Source organism: Corylus avellana, chromosome ca1 (assembly GCF_901000735.1).
Source record: "Corylus avellana chromosome ca1, CavTom2PMs-1.0".
Taxonomy (NCBI): Eukaryota; Viridiplantae; Streptophyta; class Magnoliopsida; order Fagales; family Betulaceae; genus Corylus; species Corylus avellana.
In genome coordinates, this window is record NC_081541.1 from 19,805,600 (window position 1) to 19,820,425 (window position 14,826).

Here is a 14,826-nt window from a genome sequence, read left to right on the forward strand (position 1 = left end):
ATTAGTACCGAAGTTGTATTAAAGAGCAGATAGTAAAATTGGATCCAGAACTCGATTATCTTGAAACAACCTGAAAGGGCGCTTGACTTGCACATTGAACCATTGAATTTTCATGGGGTCGTAATAAAACCAACATCTTTGGAACTGATTGAGTTTTTCATTTATGTTTAGGAAATTCAGTAAGTTTGATGTTAGCTGTCATGGCATCTAATGTTCATTGATTTACCTCAGTATTGGTTTGGATAGCATGCATGAAATTCAGTGACTCCTCTTCAGAGCAGAGTCACATTTACTTTCAATAGACAATATTACAATCAACAAGCCATTGCTTCAGCCGAATCACTGATATATATATATTTTTTTTGATAAGTAAATATGATATAAAAGAGCGCAGAGGGGCGCAACCCACATACACGGGAAGTATAAAAGAGAGCGCCTAACAGGGAGAAAAATGAAAAAGAAAATCAGAGAAGCTAATACCTATAGGAGCTAGCCAAGCGGCCGTCCAAGAATACAAAGTAAAGAAGAAAAAATGAGTCAATTCCTCTATAGTCCTAGTGGAGTTCTCAAAGCATCTAGCATTCCTTTCATTCCAAATACACCACATAAGACACAAAGGGATCATCTTCCACACTACTGCGCTTCGAGAACTTCCTCCCGACCACCAACAATCGAACAAGCCCCTCACCTTGCAAGGCATGACCCAAAGCAGCCCAAACCGATCAAAAATAGTATGCCAAAGAACACTTGCGATCTCGCAATGGAGAAGAAGATGATCGACCGACTCTCCATTCTTCTCGCACATACAACACCATTTCACTACCACTAGGTTCCTCTTCTGCAGGGTGTCGTGAGTCAAAATTTTGCCTAAGGCCGCGATCCACCCGAAGAAAGCCACTTGCAATGGCACCTTAGTACACCAAATGCTCTTCCAAGGAAACACTTCATGGTCACATTTGGACAAGGCCTTGAAGAGAGACTTAACCTCGAAATTGCCTTTCTTAGACGAAGACCATCGAATACAATCCATAGAGCCTATGGATATCTTGTACGAGTACAACCGGTCAAAGAAAGAAGAAATCAAATCCATCTCCCAATCCTGTACTGACCGCACAAAAATGACATTCCATTCGACAACTCCATTCCTCCAAATAAAGTTATCCTTCACCCAAGCTTCTTTGTATCTGGCTATGCTGTACAAAGACGGGAAAGCATGCTTCAAAGAGGAGTCCAAAGAGGAGTCCCCACACCAAATATCATGCCAAAAACGAACTTTCGAACCCACCCCCACCTCATAACGAATACCTTTGGCAAAAAAATTCCAACCTTGCCGAATGTGCTTCCATAAGCCCACACCATGGGAACCCGAAACCTCCTTAGTGCACCAACCACCTTCCTGATCTTCATATTTAGCTTTGATAACCTTATACCATAGAGCCTCACTCTCATTAGCATATCTCCAAAGCCATTTACCCAGGAGAGCTTGATTAAATTGATGCAACTTACGAATGCCAAGCCCGACGTACCGAAGGGGACGACAAACTTGATTCCAATTTACAAGATGCAGCTTATGCTCGTCTCCCATCCCTCCCCATAAGAAGTCTCTTTGTACTTTCTCAAGTCTTTTAGCTACACTCATAGGAATCGGAAACAGAGACAAAAAGTAAGTCGGAAGATTAGAGAGCGTACTCTTAATGAGAGTTAAACGACCTCCTTTAGAGAGATACATTCTCTTCTAACCTGCCATCTGACGCTCCATTTTTTCGATCACATCATTCCACATAACCTTATCCTTATGCCCTGCCCTGAATCACTGATATCATCAGGGCAGTTAGGTAATCAAACCTACCTAAAGTATACAACTGTATTTCTCTCTACATTTGCTCCATGGAAAAATTTGTTGCAGTAGCATCATTCTTCAATTGAACCCAGCTCAGGAAGCATCCATATACTTGAAATATCAGGTGCATATAATCCACTCAAAGGTGCTTCTACATGTGCATTATTATATGAGAAATGTTATACACGCTCCCACTTCTCCACACCCATTTCCCCGCACCCATATGTGGCTTTTAAAACCACTATTGAATTTGTGATTGATCTTTATTGGATTTTAATCCAATGGTGGTTTTAAAAGCCACCTATGAGTGTCGAGAAATGAGTGTGGGGAAGTAGGAGTATGTGTAGCATTATAGATAGGAGTTCAAAAATCACCTGGAGTTTATAACATTTTCTGCCAGAAGCTAATCTTGTTTCTACACATCCATGTCTTCTTTGTAAGCATAAAGGGGCTTGAATCCAAGTCCAAACAGGATCTAGGCCTTTTTATAGTCGCAACATATTAAGATAGTTAAAAAATGAAAAAAGGTTTGCTATGAGGCTCCATTTTTTAAACTGTCATATTTCTAGCGGCACATGTGAGAAGAGTGGTGAAATGGGGTTTCTGTAATGATTTCATCAAGTGTGCACTCTTGCACGAAGGAAATTTGTCTATTTGCTAGGGAAAGTTAAATTAGCAAAGCACCCACTACTAATCTCTCAATGGAGAATTTTAAGCCTTTCATGAGAACTTGCATTCATAGGGAATTCTAAAAATGCTTACTTATCAAAAAAATAAGAAAGAAAGGGAAATTCTAAAAATGCTTTCTGCCAATCGAAGCTGTAAACGTTCTCTAACATACCAACTTTGACAAAGTGAGACATCACATCAACCGGTATCGCAACCTGAAAAAATTTTCAAAATCAGAATTTGGCTTTGTTTAAACCTTTGGCACTGGAACCACATGCCTTTCCATTTTTCGCCTGAAGCTAATCTTGTTTCTACACATCCATGTCTTCTTTGTAAGCATAAAGGGGCTTGAATCCAAGTCCAAACAGGATCTAGGCCTTTTTATAGTCGCAACATATTAAGATAGTTAAAAAATGAAAAAAAGGTTTGCTATGAGGTTCCAGTTTTTAAACTGTCATATTTCTAGCGGCACATGTGAGAAGAGTGGTGAAATGGGGTTTCTGTAATGATTTCATCAAGTGTGCACTCTTGCACGAAGGAAATTTGTCTATTTGTTAGGGAAAATTAAATTAGCAAAGCACCCACTACTAATCTCTCAATGGAGAATTTTAAGCCTTTCATGAGAACTTGCTTTCATAGGGAATTCTAAAAATGCTTACTTATCAAAAAAAAAGAAAAGAAAGGGAAATTCTAAAAATGCTTTCTGCCAATCAAAGCTCTAAACGTTCTCTAACATACCAACTTTGACAAAGTGAGACATCACATCAACCGGTATCGCAACCTTAAAAAATTTTCAAAATCAGAATTTGGCTTTGTTTAAACCTTTGGCACTGGAACCACAGGCCTTTCCAGATGTTTATAGAATTGTCATTTCCTACAAATGTAAAGCCCCTGCAAAATTGTGTCTGCATTACATATTTTTCCACATTGGTGAATCCCCGTGTCTGAACATGCAAGAGTTCCTTCTGTAATATCGTGGATTAAACAGCCTATCTCATATTTGTCATGTCCCCCCCTCCCTTCTCTTTCTCTTACTGGCAGTTTTTTGTGTATCCTGTCCCATTTCACATCTCTTTCTTCTTGTAGAGTTAATATCTTAATTTGTTAGGTGGATAGAAGGAAAGTAGCATGTTTCAATAAATATCCTATTTCTGTCGTACAAGGTTTATATTTATATTTTTTAGCATACTCATGTTTGTTTGTACTAATAATAATAATAAAAAATCCTTATGTTTGTTTGCAACACTTTTAGAAATTAAGGTTGAAGACATGGCATTGGGAAGCGGCTGATTTATTGTTTTGTTTTGTTTTTGGTTTTTTGTAACAGAGCAGCTCTTGGAGAAGAATTTAATGGAGAAACTGCCTTTGCAGATTCATTAGAAGCATTTGGTGGTGGCCAGGATGATCCTATTAGCACATCCATAGGAGGTTGTTGAGATCAATAGTTGTTTTTGCTTTACTTCCTTGTCTTTTGGAAAATGGTCAGTAACCAAAAGGTGCTTTTTTAGTAAATAATAGTAAAGCATTTGACTATATATTATTTATAAACACCAACCAAATTTTGTTTATAAACTATTCTTATTATTATGAATATTGCAATTGGAAAGACAATTAATGTCATTATTATTATTATTGTTGTCGATATTGTTATTATAACACAAGCTGTCGTCCTTGGATGAGATGGATTTGGGCTGTGGTGGATGGAGTAGGCAGCTCGTGTTCAAGCCGTCTCTATATGGGGACGTGTATCTCTTTAATGGGGAGGAAGCCTCTCTTTGCACTCCTCTTAGTTCCTATCCCCTTGCAGCATTGGAAAATTCTGGTTACTCAAGTTTGGAGTACTCATTTGTACTAGTTATGGAATGCAGCTTCTCTTTTGAAGCTAAAACCTTCTGCCTTTCGGCAAAGGTTGGGTGTCCTAACCTTCGTCTGGAGGAAAGGAGAAAAGGATTCGTGGGGTATATTTTCGCGAGCATTCGGTGTCCGTCGTGGTTGGTGGAAACGGTGGAAGCGGCGATTCAGGTTCAGGTGAAGGAAGAAATTGCCAAATCTTACCGTGAGGGTGATAAGGCCACGATGGTCCACGGGGGAGGTAATAAGGCCGGTAGGTTCTTGGAGGTATCGGTGTTGGCTGAGGGTGGTCGTAAGGGAGTCATTTGGCTTCCGGAGGGACGCTTTGGGAGGGGTTGGCGGCGTTTTGCGGGAGAGTTTCGGCAACTGTTGGCGGCACAGATCAAGTTGGATGGTACGGCGGAGTTTGGGGTTCCATCTTCAGCGGGGTTTCTCATGGATGTTCCTTCTTTGGGGGTCGACTTCGGGAGGTCTTTCGTGGATGTCCTTCGATCTTCTCCGGGCGTCGAGGCGATAGCAGTTGAGTACCCGAGGTCTCTCGATTTGCTTCTGGGATCGTTTTGTTGGGATCCGGAGTATGACGGTATGGGGTTGCGTTCTGCCGTGGATTGCTCTGCGTTGGAGAGCTTGCCTTCTCCTCTGGCGGAGGCGGCTAGGTCAGTGAGTTTGAGGAAGAAGAAGGGCAAGATCGGTATTAGTGGGTTGTTGAGGCTTCTAGGGCAAATCCAACGTAAGTTGGACCGGGTCCGTGCTGGGGTTGTCTCGAAGCCCAAACGCAAGAGTAAAAGGGTTCGTTTTTTGGGCCTATCAAATTCTGTTTTGGGTTGTGATTCTGGGTTGGTCTCTGAAGTGGGTTTGGGTCAAAATTTGGATCCGGTTCATTACTTGGATCCGGATTATTCGGATCCAGTCCATAACTTGGTTCCGGGTTCGAAGCTGGGCTCGATTCATAATTTAGTCTCGTTTTCATTGCCTTCTGTTTCTGCTGGGATTCCTCTGGTCTCTGAAGAGGTTTTGGAGCCGTTGGCTAGGTCTTCTTTGAGTTTGCAGGTTACCGGTTTGGATTCCGGCGATGGGTCTTCCCCGGCAGAGTTCTCTCTCTCTTCGGTGCGAGTTTTGGGCGAGATTGATGGGTCTGCCGGTGACGGGTCCTCTCAGGGGGCTACTTCTTTCCATTATGTGGAGGATTTACCGGTGAGCACGTTGCGCAGGGACTGGGAGGGTTCTCTTTCTTCGATGCCTGAAGCCTGCCTGGGTGCGACTGTGTCTTTGGAGATTTCTGATTCGGCTCGTCTTTCTATTCTCAAGGAGGCCTTCTCTGTTCCTTGGGAGGTGGACTCTCCGGCGAGCCCTCTTTGCAGGGATAGGGAGGTTCCTTTTTCGGGGGAGGAGGAACTGGATGTTCGTCCTTCTTCTCCGGCGAAAGGTTTGTTTCGTCGTGGGTTCTTTGGTCCGAGAGCTGTCTCTCCCTCTCCGGTGGTGTTGAAGGATTCTTCCTTGTCTTCTAAGGGAAAGGACCCTGTTCCGGTTCCCTCTGTGCCGGTGGAGGTTCAAGTAGGCTATACTGTCTCGCCTACCTTTGGGGTGGCTGAGCTGGGTCTTCATTCCCCTGCTACTACCTCCTTGTTCTCGTCGCAGGGATGCACTTCTCTCTCGACTACTTCCCTTCTCGATGGGGCGGCTGAGATGGGGAGGAGTCTTAGCCGTCCCATTTACTCCTCTATATCCTCGTCTCAACTATTTTATACCCGGAGGGTGAAGGAAAAAGTCCCAAAGCAGCTGCATAAGAACAAGGACCTGCTTGCTGAGGTTGAAGTTTCTGCTCCTAAGGACGTTTCTGCTTCTAAGGTTAAGGGGTTGAGGGAGCTCAATAATCTGGATTGCTCCATCTCTCCGGTGAAGGGCCGGCGTCGGCGGGGATTTTTGGGATTGAAAAATGCTTTTTCATTCCCCCCTGAGGTGCACTAGGGTTCCACCTGAGATGCACTAGGGCTTTTCTTGGGGTTTGGTTGGGTCTCTTGTATACCTTTTTGGTTGGGTGTTTGGTTTGATTGGGTTTTTCTGGGATTGGGTTTGGTTTGATTTGGTTTGGTTGGGTTCCTTTGTATACATTATTGTGTACTTAGAGGCGCTTTGCGCTTTTTTTGTTATATACTACATTACTTATCAAAAAAAACAAAGTTTGGAGTACTCATATTGGGTGTTGCAAAGAGTGAAGGAGACCCATTGGATTGTGGGGGTCTTGTGTGTGGGTTTTGAGGAGCAATTTATGGCAATTCTGATAGCTATTGAAGCTAGTCGTAGTCAAAAGGTTTCAGCCTCCAGTTTTAAACTAGGGAACAAAGGCAGTATGGAGTTAACAAGATTATTGTTAAGATTCTAGCCAACAAGCTTAAGATGGTGGAGACGATTATTTCCAAGTCACAAAATGCGTTCATCCAAGATAGGTAGATCCTATATCCTGTTCTTATTGCCAATGAATGCCTTGATAAGTGGACTAAGATCTTGTGAACCGGGTGGCATCTGCAAAACGTACTTAGAAAAAGTTTATGATCATGTTAATTGGGTTTTTCTGTGGTACATGTTGAGGAGGTTTAGTTTTGGGGGAAGTGGTGCTCTTGGATAGCTCATTGTATTTCCTCTATGTGTTTCTTGGTTGTGGTGAATGACATTGGTTTTTTAGTAGTTCCTATGGCTCGCGATAAGGGGACCTTTTATCTTTTTTACTGTTTGTCATTGTGATAGAGGCGTTGAGAAGGATGATTTCTGTTGTAGTGAGTGGAGGTTTGTTGCCTAGCTTCTCTGTGGGGTTTAAGACTGATATCTCTCACCTTTTGTTTGTTGATGATACTTTGATATATTCTCTGTGGGGATAACCTAGGTCATCTACATCATTTGTGGTGCTTATTCTTATATTCGTATGGTTGATATTATGGGTTGAGGGGTTTCCTATTTGCCTTTGAAGTATCTTGGTCTACTGTTGGGGGACTCCTATAAGGCCAAGCATATTTGAGATGGTGTCATTGTGAAGATAGAGCGTTGTTTGGGTAGTTGTAAAAGAATGTATTTGTCTAAGGGTGATAGGGTTGTCCTTATCAAGAGTATACTTCCAATTTACCTACGTACTTCATATCACTATTTCCTCTTATTGCGGGTGTTGTAAATCGTATTGAGAAGATTCAACATGATTTCTTATGGGGTGGGTTAGGCGAAGAGTTCAAGTATCACTTAATAAGTTGGTATAAAGTTTGCTCGCCGATCTCTAAAGGGAAGGTTGAGGGTTCGGAACTTGCTGATGTTCAATCGTGCTTTTTTAGAAAAATGGCTTTGGTGCGATGGGCTTGAGAGAGGCTCGATGGAGATTGGTGGTGGATTCTAAATTTAGCAATTCATGGGGTGGGTGGTGTTCAAATGAGCCTCTTGGGGCATTTGGGTAGGGTTATGGAAGAATATTAGAAGGGGTTGGGGTAAGTTTTCAAGTCTTACCAAATTTGAGGTAGGAGATGGGTCTAAGGTTAGACTTTGGTATGATATTTGGTGTGGGGATTTGGTCCTTAAGGACGCCTTTTAGATCTATTTGGTATTCCTTGTGTAATGGATGCTTCTATTGTGGCCCTTAGGGAGATTTCTGGTGGTTCCATTCAATTGAACATTAGCTTTACTAGAGTGGCTCATGATTGGGAGGTTGATGTCTTTGCATCATTCTTCAAGGTGTCATATTTATTTAGCTAGAGTGAGACCGGAAGGTAAAGACAAATTGTTGTGGGTCCCCTCCAAAACAGGGATGTTTGTTGTTAAATCCTTCTACATTGTTTTTTTGATAAGTAATATTATATATCACAAAAAGCGCAATGCACCTCTAAGTACACACGAAAGTATACATAGGTAGCCCAATTTAAACCCAAAGACAAAACCCAAGAAGACCACATTGTTATGGATTGTAATGGTGGCTTTCGCTTTCTTTGGAAGAGTATTTGGCGGACAAAAGTTCATTTGAGGGTGGCCTTTTTTGCTTGGTCAGCGGCCCCAGGGAAGATCCTTATCATAGATAATCTTCGGAAGTGGCCAGTCATTGGGGTCGATATAGTGGCGGAGTCAAGGTTTTAGTTTAGGGGGGTAAGAAAAAAATTTAAAGTTGAACAAAAGTTGATTAAAAATATTAAAGAATATAACTAACGAAATAAATAAACAATTCAACAAAGTCAAAAAAAAAAAAAAAAAAAAAAAATTAACGAATGAAAAAATTTAAAGTTATATATAATAGCATGCTTGTATTAGGTTAACATAAGTTGAATAACAAGAGAATACAACAGTCCCCTTCTCCTCTTCTCCCTCTCTAAACTCCTGCAAATCTTAACATGGTATCAGAGCCAATGATCCATGGTTTGCCAGTGGAGGATAAAAGATAGTGAGATGCAGTACCTGACTGAGCAAGAGTAGCAGTGGAAGTGGAAGTGGCCTGCTTATAGGCCAAGAACTGAGCATACTCATCTTTTGGAATGAAGATGAGATCAGAATCTGGAACAAGACTTGAACTAGCAGGGGCCATAATCTCAATCAACAAAGAGGCCAAAACAAACTCCATAGAAATACAGCAAATAAATAACCTTAACAACCGAAAAACCCATTGCAACAATGCTGGAAAAAGGGCAAAAACCAGCTCAAACCAATGCCAATCAGTAAAATAATGAGAAAGAGGGAAGAACCAGTGGAAATATAGTTGAAACACCAAACAGGAACTTCACTGGAGCTTCGCTGGAAACAACCAAAATCGCCGGGAACAGACAGACGACGCCGGTAATATCAAACCCATAAGCCACATAAGCTTTTCAGCAGGAACCTTCGCCGGAGACTTGCCGGAGCTTCGCCGGAGACTCGCTGGATCTTTGCTGGAACTTGCTAGAGAAGATAGAACACTTCGGTCACTCCAAAAACAGTATCTGTAGTATCAAACGACGACCACAAGGCAGCGATTCAACATCAACTAAGCTGCTGCCGAAACAAACCAGGTTCTCTAATCATCACTTTGACCTGCCGGCAGCCACATACGTCACTAAACACCACAAACCAGGCCGGCCAACCACCATCTACCCTCAATCATGTTTTGTGGGCATGAAACCCATTTTTCAAATTGCCACGATCAGTACAACAAATAACAGAGAAAGGAAGAAAAAATTGATGGAGTGGGTATATGGATATTGCGTCCAATAAATTTTATTATTTTGTGACATTTGTGGATGATTTTTCCCGTATGACTTGGTTATTTTTAATGAAAAATCGCTTAAGAGATATTTTCTGTCTTCCAAATTTTTCGTAATATGATTAAGACTCAATTTTCTCAGAAAATTCATATTTTGCGTTCTGATAATGTCAAAGAATACACATCTAGTTCTTTTGCCTCTTATTTATCTGATAAAGGCATTATCCATCAAACCTCATGTGCTCACACTCCACAACAAAATGGTGTTGCTGAACGCAAGAATTGTCATTTATTGGATGTTGTGCATTGTCTCTTATTTCATATGCATGTCCCCAAACATTTTTGGAGTGATGCTGTCCTCACTGCTAGTTATCTCATTAATTGGATGCCCTCCTCGGTCTTAGATGTTGCTTCTCCATATTCGCTCTTATACTCTTCTTCACCCCCGTTTGCCTTACCTCTCAAGGTTTTTGGGTGTGTTTGCTATGTTCATAACTTGGGTCTTGGCTATGATAAACTTGATCCTCGATCTACTAAATGTGTCTTCCTTGGAATTCGCCATTAATTAGAGTTTAAGTTGCAATTCAAAAAATACACGATTTCCAAGTTGGTGCAGATTTCATTAAAAAGGGTTTAAAGTGGGCACAGTTTCTTGAGGGACAAGAAGTTAAATGGTGTCTTTGGCAAAACAGATCTAAAGCTCTGCGTTTTGGAAAAAAATAAAAGATTGTGTCTTCAACCTTCTTCTTCTTCTTCAACCTTAGTGCGTTTTGGCACACTAAGGTTCCTTCAAGAGTGGCTTTTTTTGCTTGGATGGCCGCGCTTGGGAAGACTCTAACCTTGGATAATGTTCGAAAGAGAGGTATTGTTGTGATAAACCGTTGTTCCATGTGTGAATCGGATGGGGAGTCAGTTGATCATCTCTTTCTTCATTGTGGAGTTGCGCGTATCTTGTGGAATGCTGTTTTTTCTCGGTTTGGTTTGTGTTGGGTGATGCTTGGTAGTGTCAGGGAGTTGTATGCTTCTTGGTGGGCGGGTGGCAAATCTCGTAGTGCTGTTGTGTGGAAGATGGTTCCTCTTTGTCTTATGTGGTGCATCTGGATTGAGAGAAATGCTAGATGTTTCGAGGACTCGTCTAGGAACATTGAGGACCTTATCCTCTTCTTCTTGTACACCCTTTTCACTTGGACTGCTGGCTGGCTAGCGCCCTTAGGAATCAGCTTTCCTGACTTTCTTTTTATGTTCTCTTCTTCTTTTTCTTCTTCTTAGTCACTCTCTTGTATACTCCCTGTGTACTAGGGTTGCACCCCTCTGCGCTTTTGATTAATATATCTTTACTTATTAAAAAAAAAACCTTCTTCTTCTTCAACCTTCGTATGACCTAATTACCAGAAGCTCTAAAACAATGGCAAAAAGAAAATCACAGTGGCACGTCTTACTCTTCTTGAAAAATGTTTTGCCCCCTCATTAGTAGTTAAGGGTGGGCAACCAAAGCATCCAATTTTTTATTTTACCAATGGTAAAGAGCTTTTTTGGGAGGTGAGGGGTGGGCATTTGCCCCCTCTCAACCCCCCCTCCCTTCGCCACTGGGTTGATTGATGTTGCATGTATAAAAGGAATGGGGAATCCGTGTACCACCTTCTCTATTGTGAGGTTGCTGTGCCTTGTGGAATGTTTTCTTCAGTCGATTCGGGCTGTCTTGGGTTATGCTTAGAGAAGTAGTCGACTTGTATGCTTGTTGGTGGACTGCTGGCAGCACTCGGAGTGCCGTTGTATGAAAATATGGTGTCTTTGTGCCTTTTGTGATGTTTATGGAGGGAAATAAATGACTGAAGTTTTAAGGACCGTGAGAGGACATTAGAGGAGATTAAGTATTTATTTTTCAATACTCTCTTGTTTTTCCTTTGGTGATTAGTTTTGATGATTTTTCTCTCTTTTGGCACCTATTTTTATTTTTTTAAGTAATAACCAGTCTTATTAAAAGCGTAAGGCGCCCCTAAGTACACAGTGCGTTTTTTCTCTCTTTTGGCTCCTATTGCATGGTGTTTTTTCTTGTATAATTCTTATGTATTTGAGGGCGTCTTACACTTTTAATAATATTTCGATTCCTTATAAAAAAAACAATCATTTTCCTTGCAAAAATTTATTGCCCCTTCTGTTTCAGTTGCAAAATAATTATCATTTTTCTGCGTTGTGGAGTGCCTTTTTTGGCTGTTTTGGGTTATCTTGGGTGATGCCTGGTCGGGTTTTTGAGTTGCTAGCCTGTTGGTGGTCTGCAGGAAGAGGGGGGAGTGCTGCAGTTTGGAAGATGGTGCCTATTTGCTTTTTTTGGTGTCTTTGGAGAGAGAGAAATAATAGGTGCTTCGAGGATGTGGAGAGGTCCTTCGAGGACTTTTTATCCTTTTGTTTCCATACTCTGTATCTTTGGACTGTAGCGTTTGTTTTCCCGATTTCGTTTAGCTATGACGACTTCCTTGTACGTTTTTCCCTTTCTAGTTAGGTGTTTCTCCTTGTATACATCCAGTGTACTTAGGGGCGCCTCACGCTTTTAATAAAACCAGCTACTTACTTATCAAAAAAAAAAAAAAAAAAAAAAAAAAAAATAATTATCATTTTCAGAATTCAGATACCAAATGCACGAATTTGTATTTATAGGCTAATATACAATGTTGAATAATTGGCAATCACTTGATGGGTATTATTTTTAATATGAGGAGCTATAAAGTAATTCACCTGGTGCCTAGTTTCATGTTAAAGGGATAATGAGTTACTAATCTCGTTCAAAATGAGCTTTTATAGTACTGACAGATGCAGGATTCCTACTTGCTTGCTAAGTTGACATGACCAATATGAGGAGCTATAGTGTAATTTCCTATTTGTCTGGTTCGTTTGTTCCAGGTCCGGTCATATCCAAGTTTATAACTGCATTTCGGGAGCTTGCTACTCATAAAGAGTTTCTTCGTTCTCAAGTAAGTCCTCAAATTGCCAATCAATGAAATTGTTCTTTCAAATGGTGTTTAATAGTGTTTTTTTTTTTTGGTAAGTTCAAATGGTGTTTGATAGTATACGAGAGATGGCTATTATGTTAATATCAGTGAGTCCAACATGGCATTTAGCTTTCTGGCAGAGTATTGTTAAGTCATTAGACTAGAAGCTATTTTGCGTCACTTAGCTTCATATACGATCTTTTTAACATGTTTTTTATTTTTTTTATTTATTTTTTTTAAGTAAACGGAAATTCATTAAAAAAGCGCAAAGGCACAACCCAAGTATACATGAAGTATACAAGAAATATATCTCACCATGAGAAGGAAGAAAGATCAAGAAAATCATGAAAGGTAGAAATATTAAAGAAGTCAAAGATAGTTGTCTAGTGGTAAAGAGTGTTGAAGAAAAAAGTCATTAGTTCCACCATCATCCTCTTATGGTCTTCAAAAATTATTTCTTTCCCTCTAATGATACCACATTAGGCAGGACGTGTTGGGCTTGACCACCGCATCTCCAGCCTTCACTACCCTGGTCCACTTCCAGCCTTTCAATACAATGTTTGACTTCCTTTTTTAGGCTAAAAAAAAAATCCTTGAGCATAAGTCCAATTTTTTTTGCAAATCCTCTCTGGGATCTTCACCTCTAATAGAGCTAGTGGAAAAACTGGATTGCCTTGGCACTGCACCCGGCGCATCTCCGGCACTCACCACCCCTCCCCACCGTACTCTAAAATTTAAAAAACCCACACTGCCTTGCAATCAAAGGTGGTTTCTGGTGACTGCCCTGCCCCTACCAAGGTCCGCGTACGACCTTTCCCCTCCACCCTCAGACGGAGCCTTCTCCCCGATAACGGATGATCTGCTGGCCACTGTGCTCAACCACAGACCACCGATAGCTTGTGAGGAGGCGAAACTTTGACCCCTGAATAGAAAATGATTGTTCCCTAGAGGCCAAAAATACTTGTCCCATACAATAATCCTGGAACAAATTTTATGCGATTGAAGGTACGATCTGAGAAATCAGTAAATATTTTTTTCATTACTCTTGTGCCAAAGAATGTTGGTTCCTTTCCACACTCATCCCTATTTGGGTAGGGAGCCTCCTCAATGGATAATTCGTGTTGTTCCCTGGAAACCAATTGAGATTAATGTTCCACCAAAAAAAGGGTTTGAGCTCAATGAGCCCCCTACATATAAAGCATATCAACATCAAATTTCCAACTTGGGCAAACATTATTGTGGATTTCTGTCTTTAGCGGTCCTATGCCTCTGTCCTACAATTGCTTATGCTATTAATGATACTTCCAACAAAATTTAAATGAAGAACCCAAATAACTTTTTGAAGCTTAAATTTGTCAGCCCAACACTTACTTAAGTCAAATAAGCAAACATGTTATTATTTCATTGGATTCTATGAAAGGCACTTCCATATCTCCTTAGCAATTGAAGGCCAATGCATTTTTACCCTCGCACCAAAAAAAATAGAAACGAAAGAAAAGACAGAAAAGAATAACTTTTACTCATTACAGTATGATGGGGAAAGGCTAAATTTTTTGTCCTTTTTGTTTTCTGTTTGAAATGTATATTATATTAAGTTGACAAATCTTTGTCGCAGGTAGAGCATGTCTTGATTGATCGCCTCATGCACTTTATGACTGTTGATCTAGAAGATGCAAAGGTAGACTCTTGTTCATGTACAGCTGTTGTGAAAATCACTATTTTGGTAGTTGATACAGTCCTTGCAGCATGACTCCTGTAGATGGTGATTATTTTTCTGGATGATATTTACTTTGGACTAAGAATTGCTCCCAACTCCAAGGGGGTAGCTTAATTAGCTGGGAAATACGCCTCATGAAGTGGAAGTCATTAGTTTAAACCTCCCATTCCCCCTTCTCTTGGGGGCCAATTGCTTAAAGAAAAAAAACATTAAAATTGGTCATGAATGCATAAAATTTTAGTTCTGATTCTGATTTTTATTATTTTGGTCTAAGAAGTTAAAAATAGAAATATAATGTATTGGATACTAATGTATTGGAGTTGTAGTTTCTATTATTTATTTCGATAAGTAGAATAAAAAGTTTCATTATATTGAAAAAAGATTGGTGCTAATGATCTCTAAGTTGAATGTCACCTCTTCCCTTGTAAGAACAAGAAGGAAGCGAGGTCATTGGCTCAGAGCTCGTTTGGTTGTGTGTTCAAAACTCAATTAGTCGTGGATTCAAATCTATCTAAGAAGAAGAACAAAAAAAAAAGCGAAGGCTGATGGGAAGCTTTTCCAC

The 14,826-nt window shown here is 40.6% G+C and overlaps 1 protein-coding gene across 2 annotated transcripts in view; it reads left to right on the top strand.

Moving 5' to 3' along the window:
* The window catches only part of LOC132175155 (ADP-ribosylation factor GTPase-activating protein AGD4-like), a 76,477-nt gene that overhangs the window by 8,571 nt on the left and 53,080 nt on the right, over nt 1-14,826 (top strand). For both annotated transcript variants that reach the window (XM_059587003.1, XM_059587011.1), the window contains exons 3-5: nt 3,837-3,937; nt 12,459-12,529; nt 14,163-14,225. In XM_059587003.1, coding sequence (XP_059442986.1) covers nt 3,837-3,937; nt 12,459-12,529; nt 14,163-14,225 — 235 coding nt within the window. The remainder of the gene's footprint in view (nt 1-3,836; nt 3,938-12,458; nt 12,530-14,162; nt 14,226-14,826) is intronic.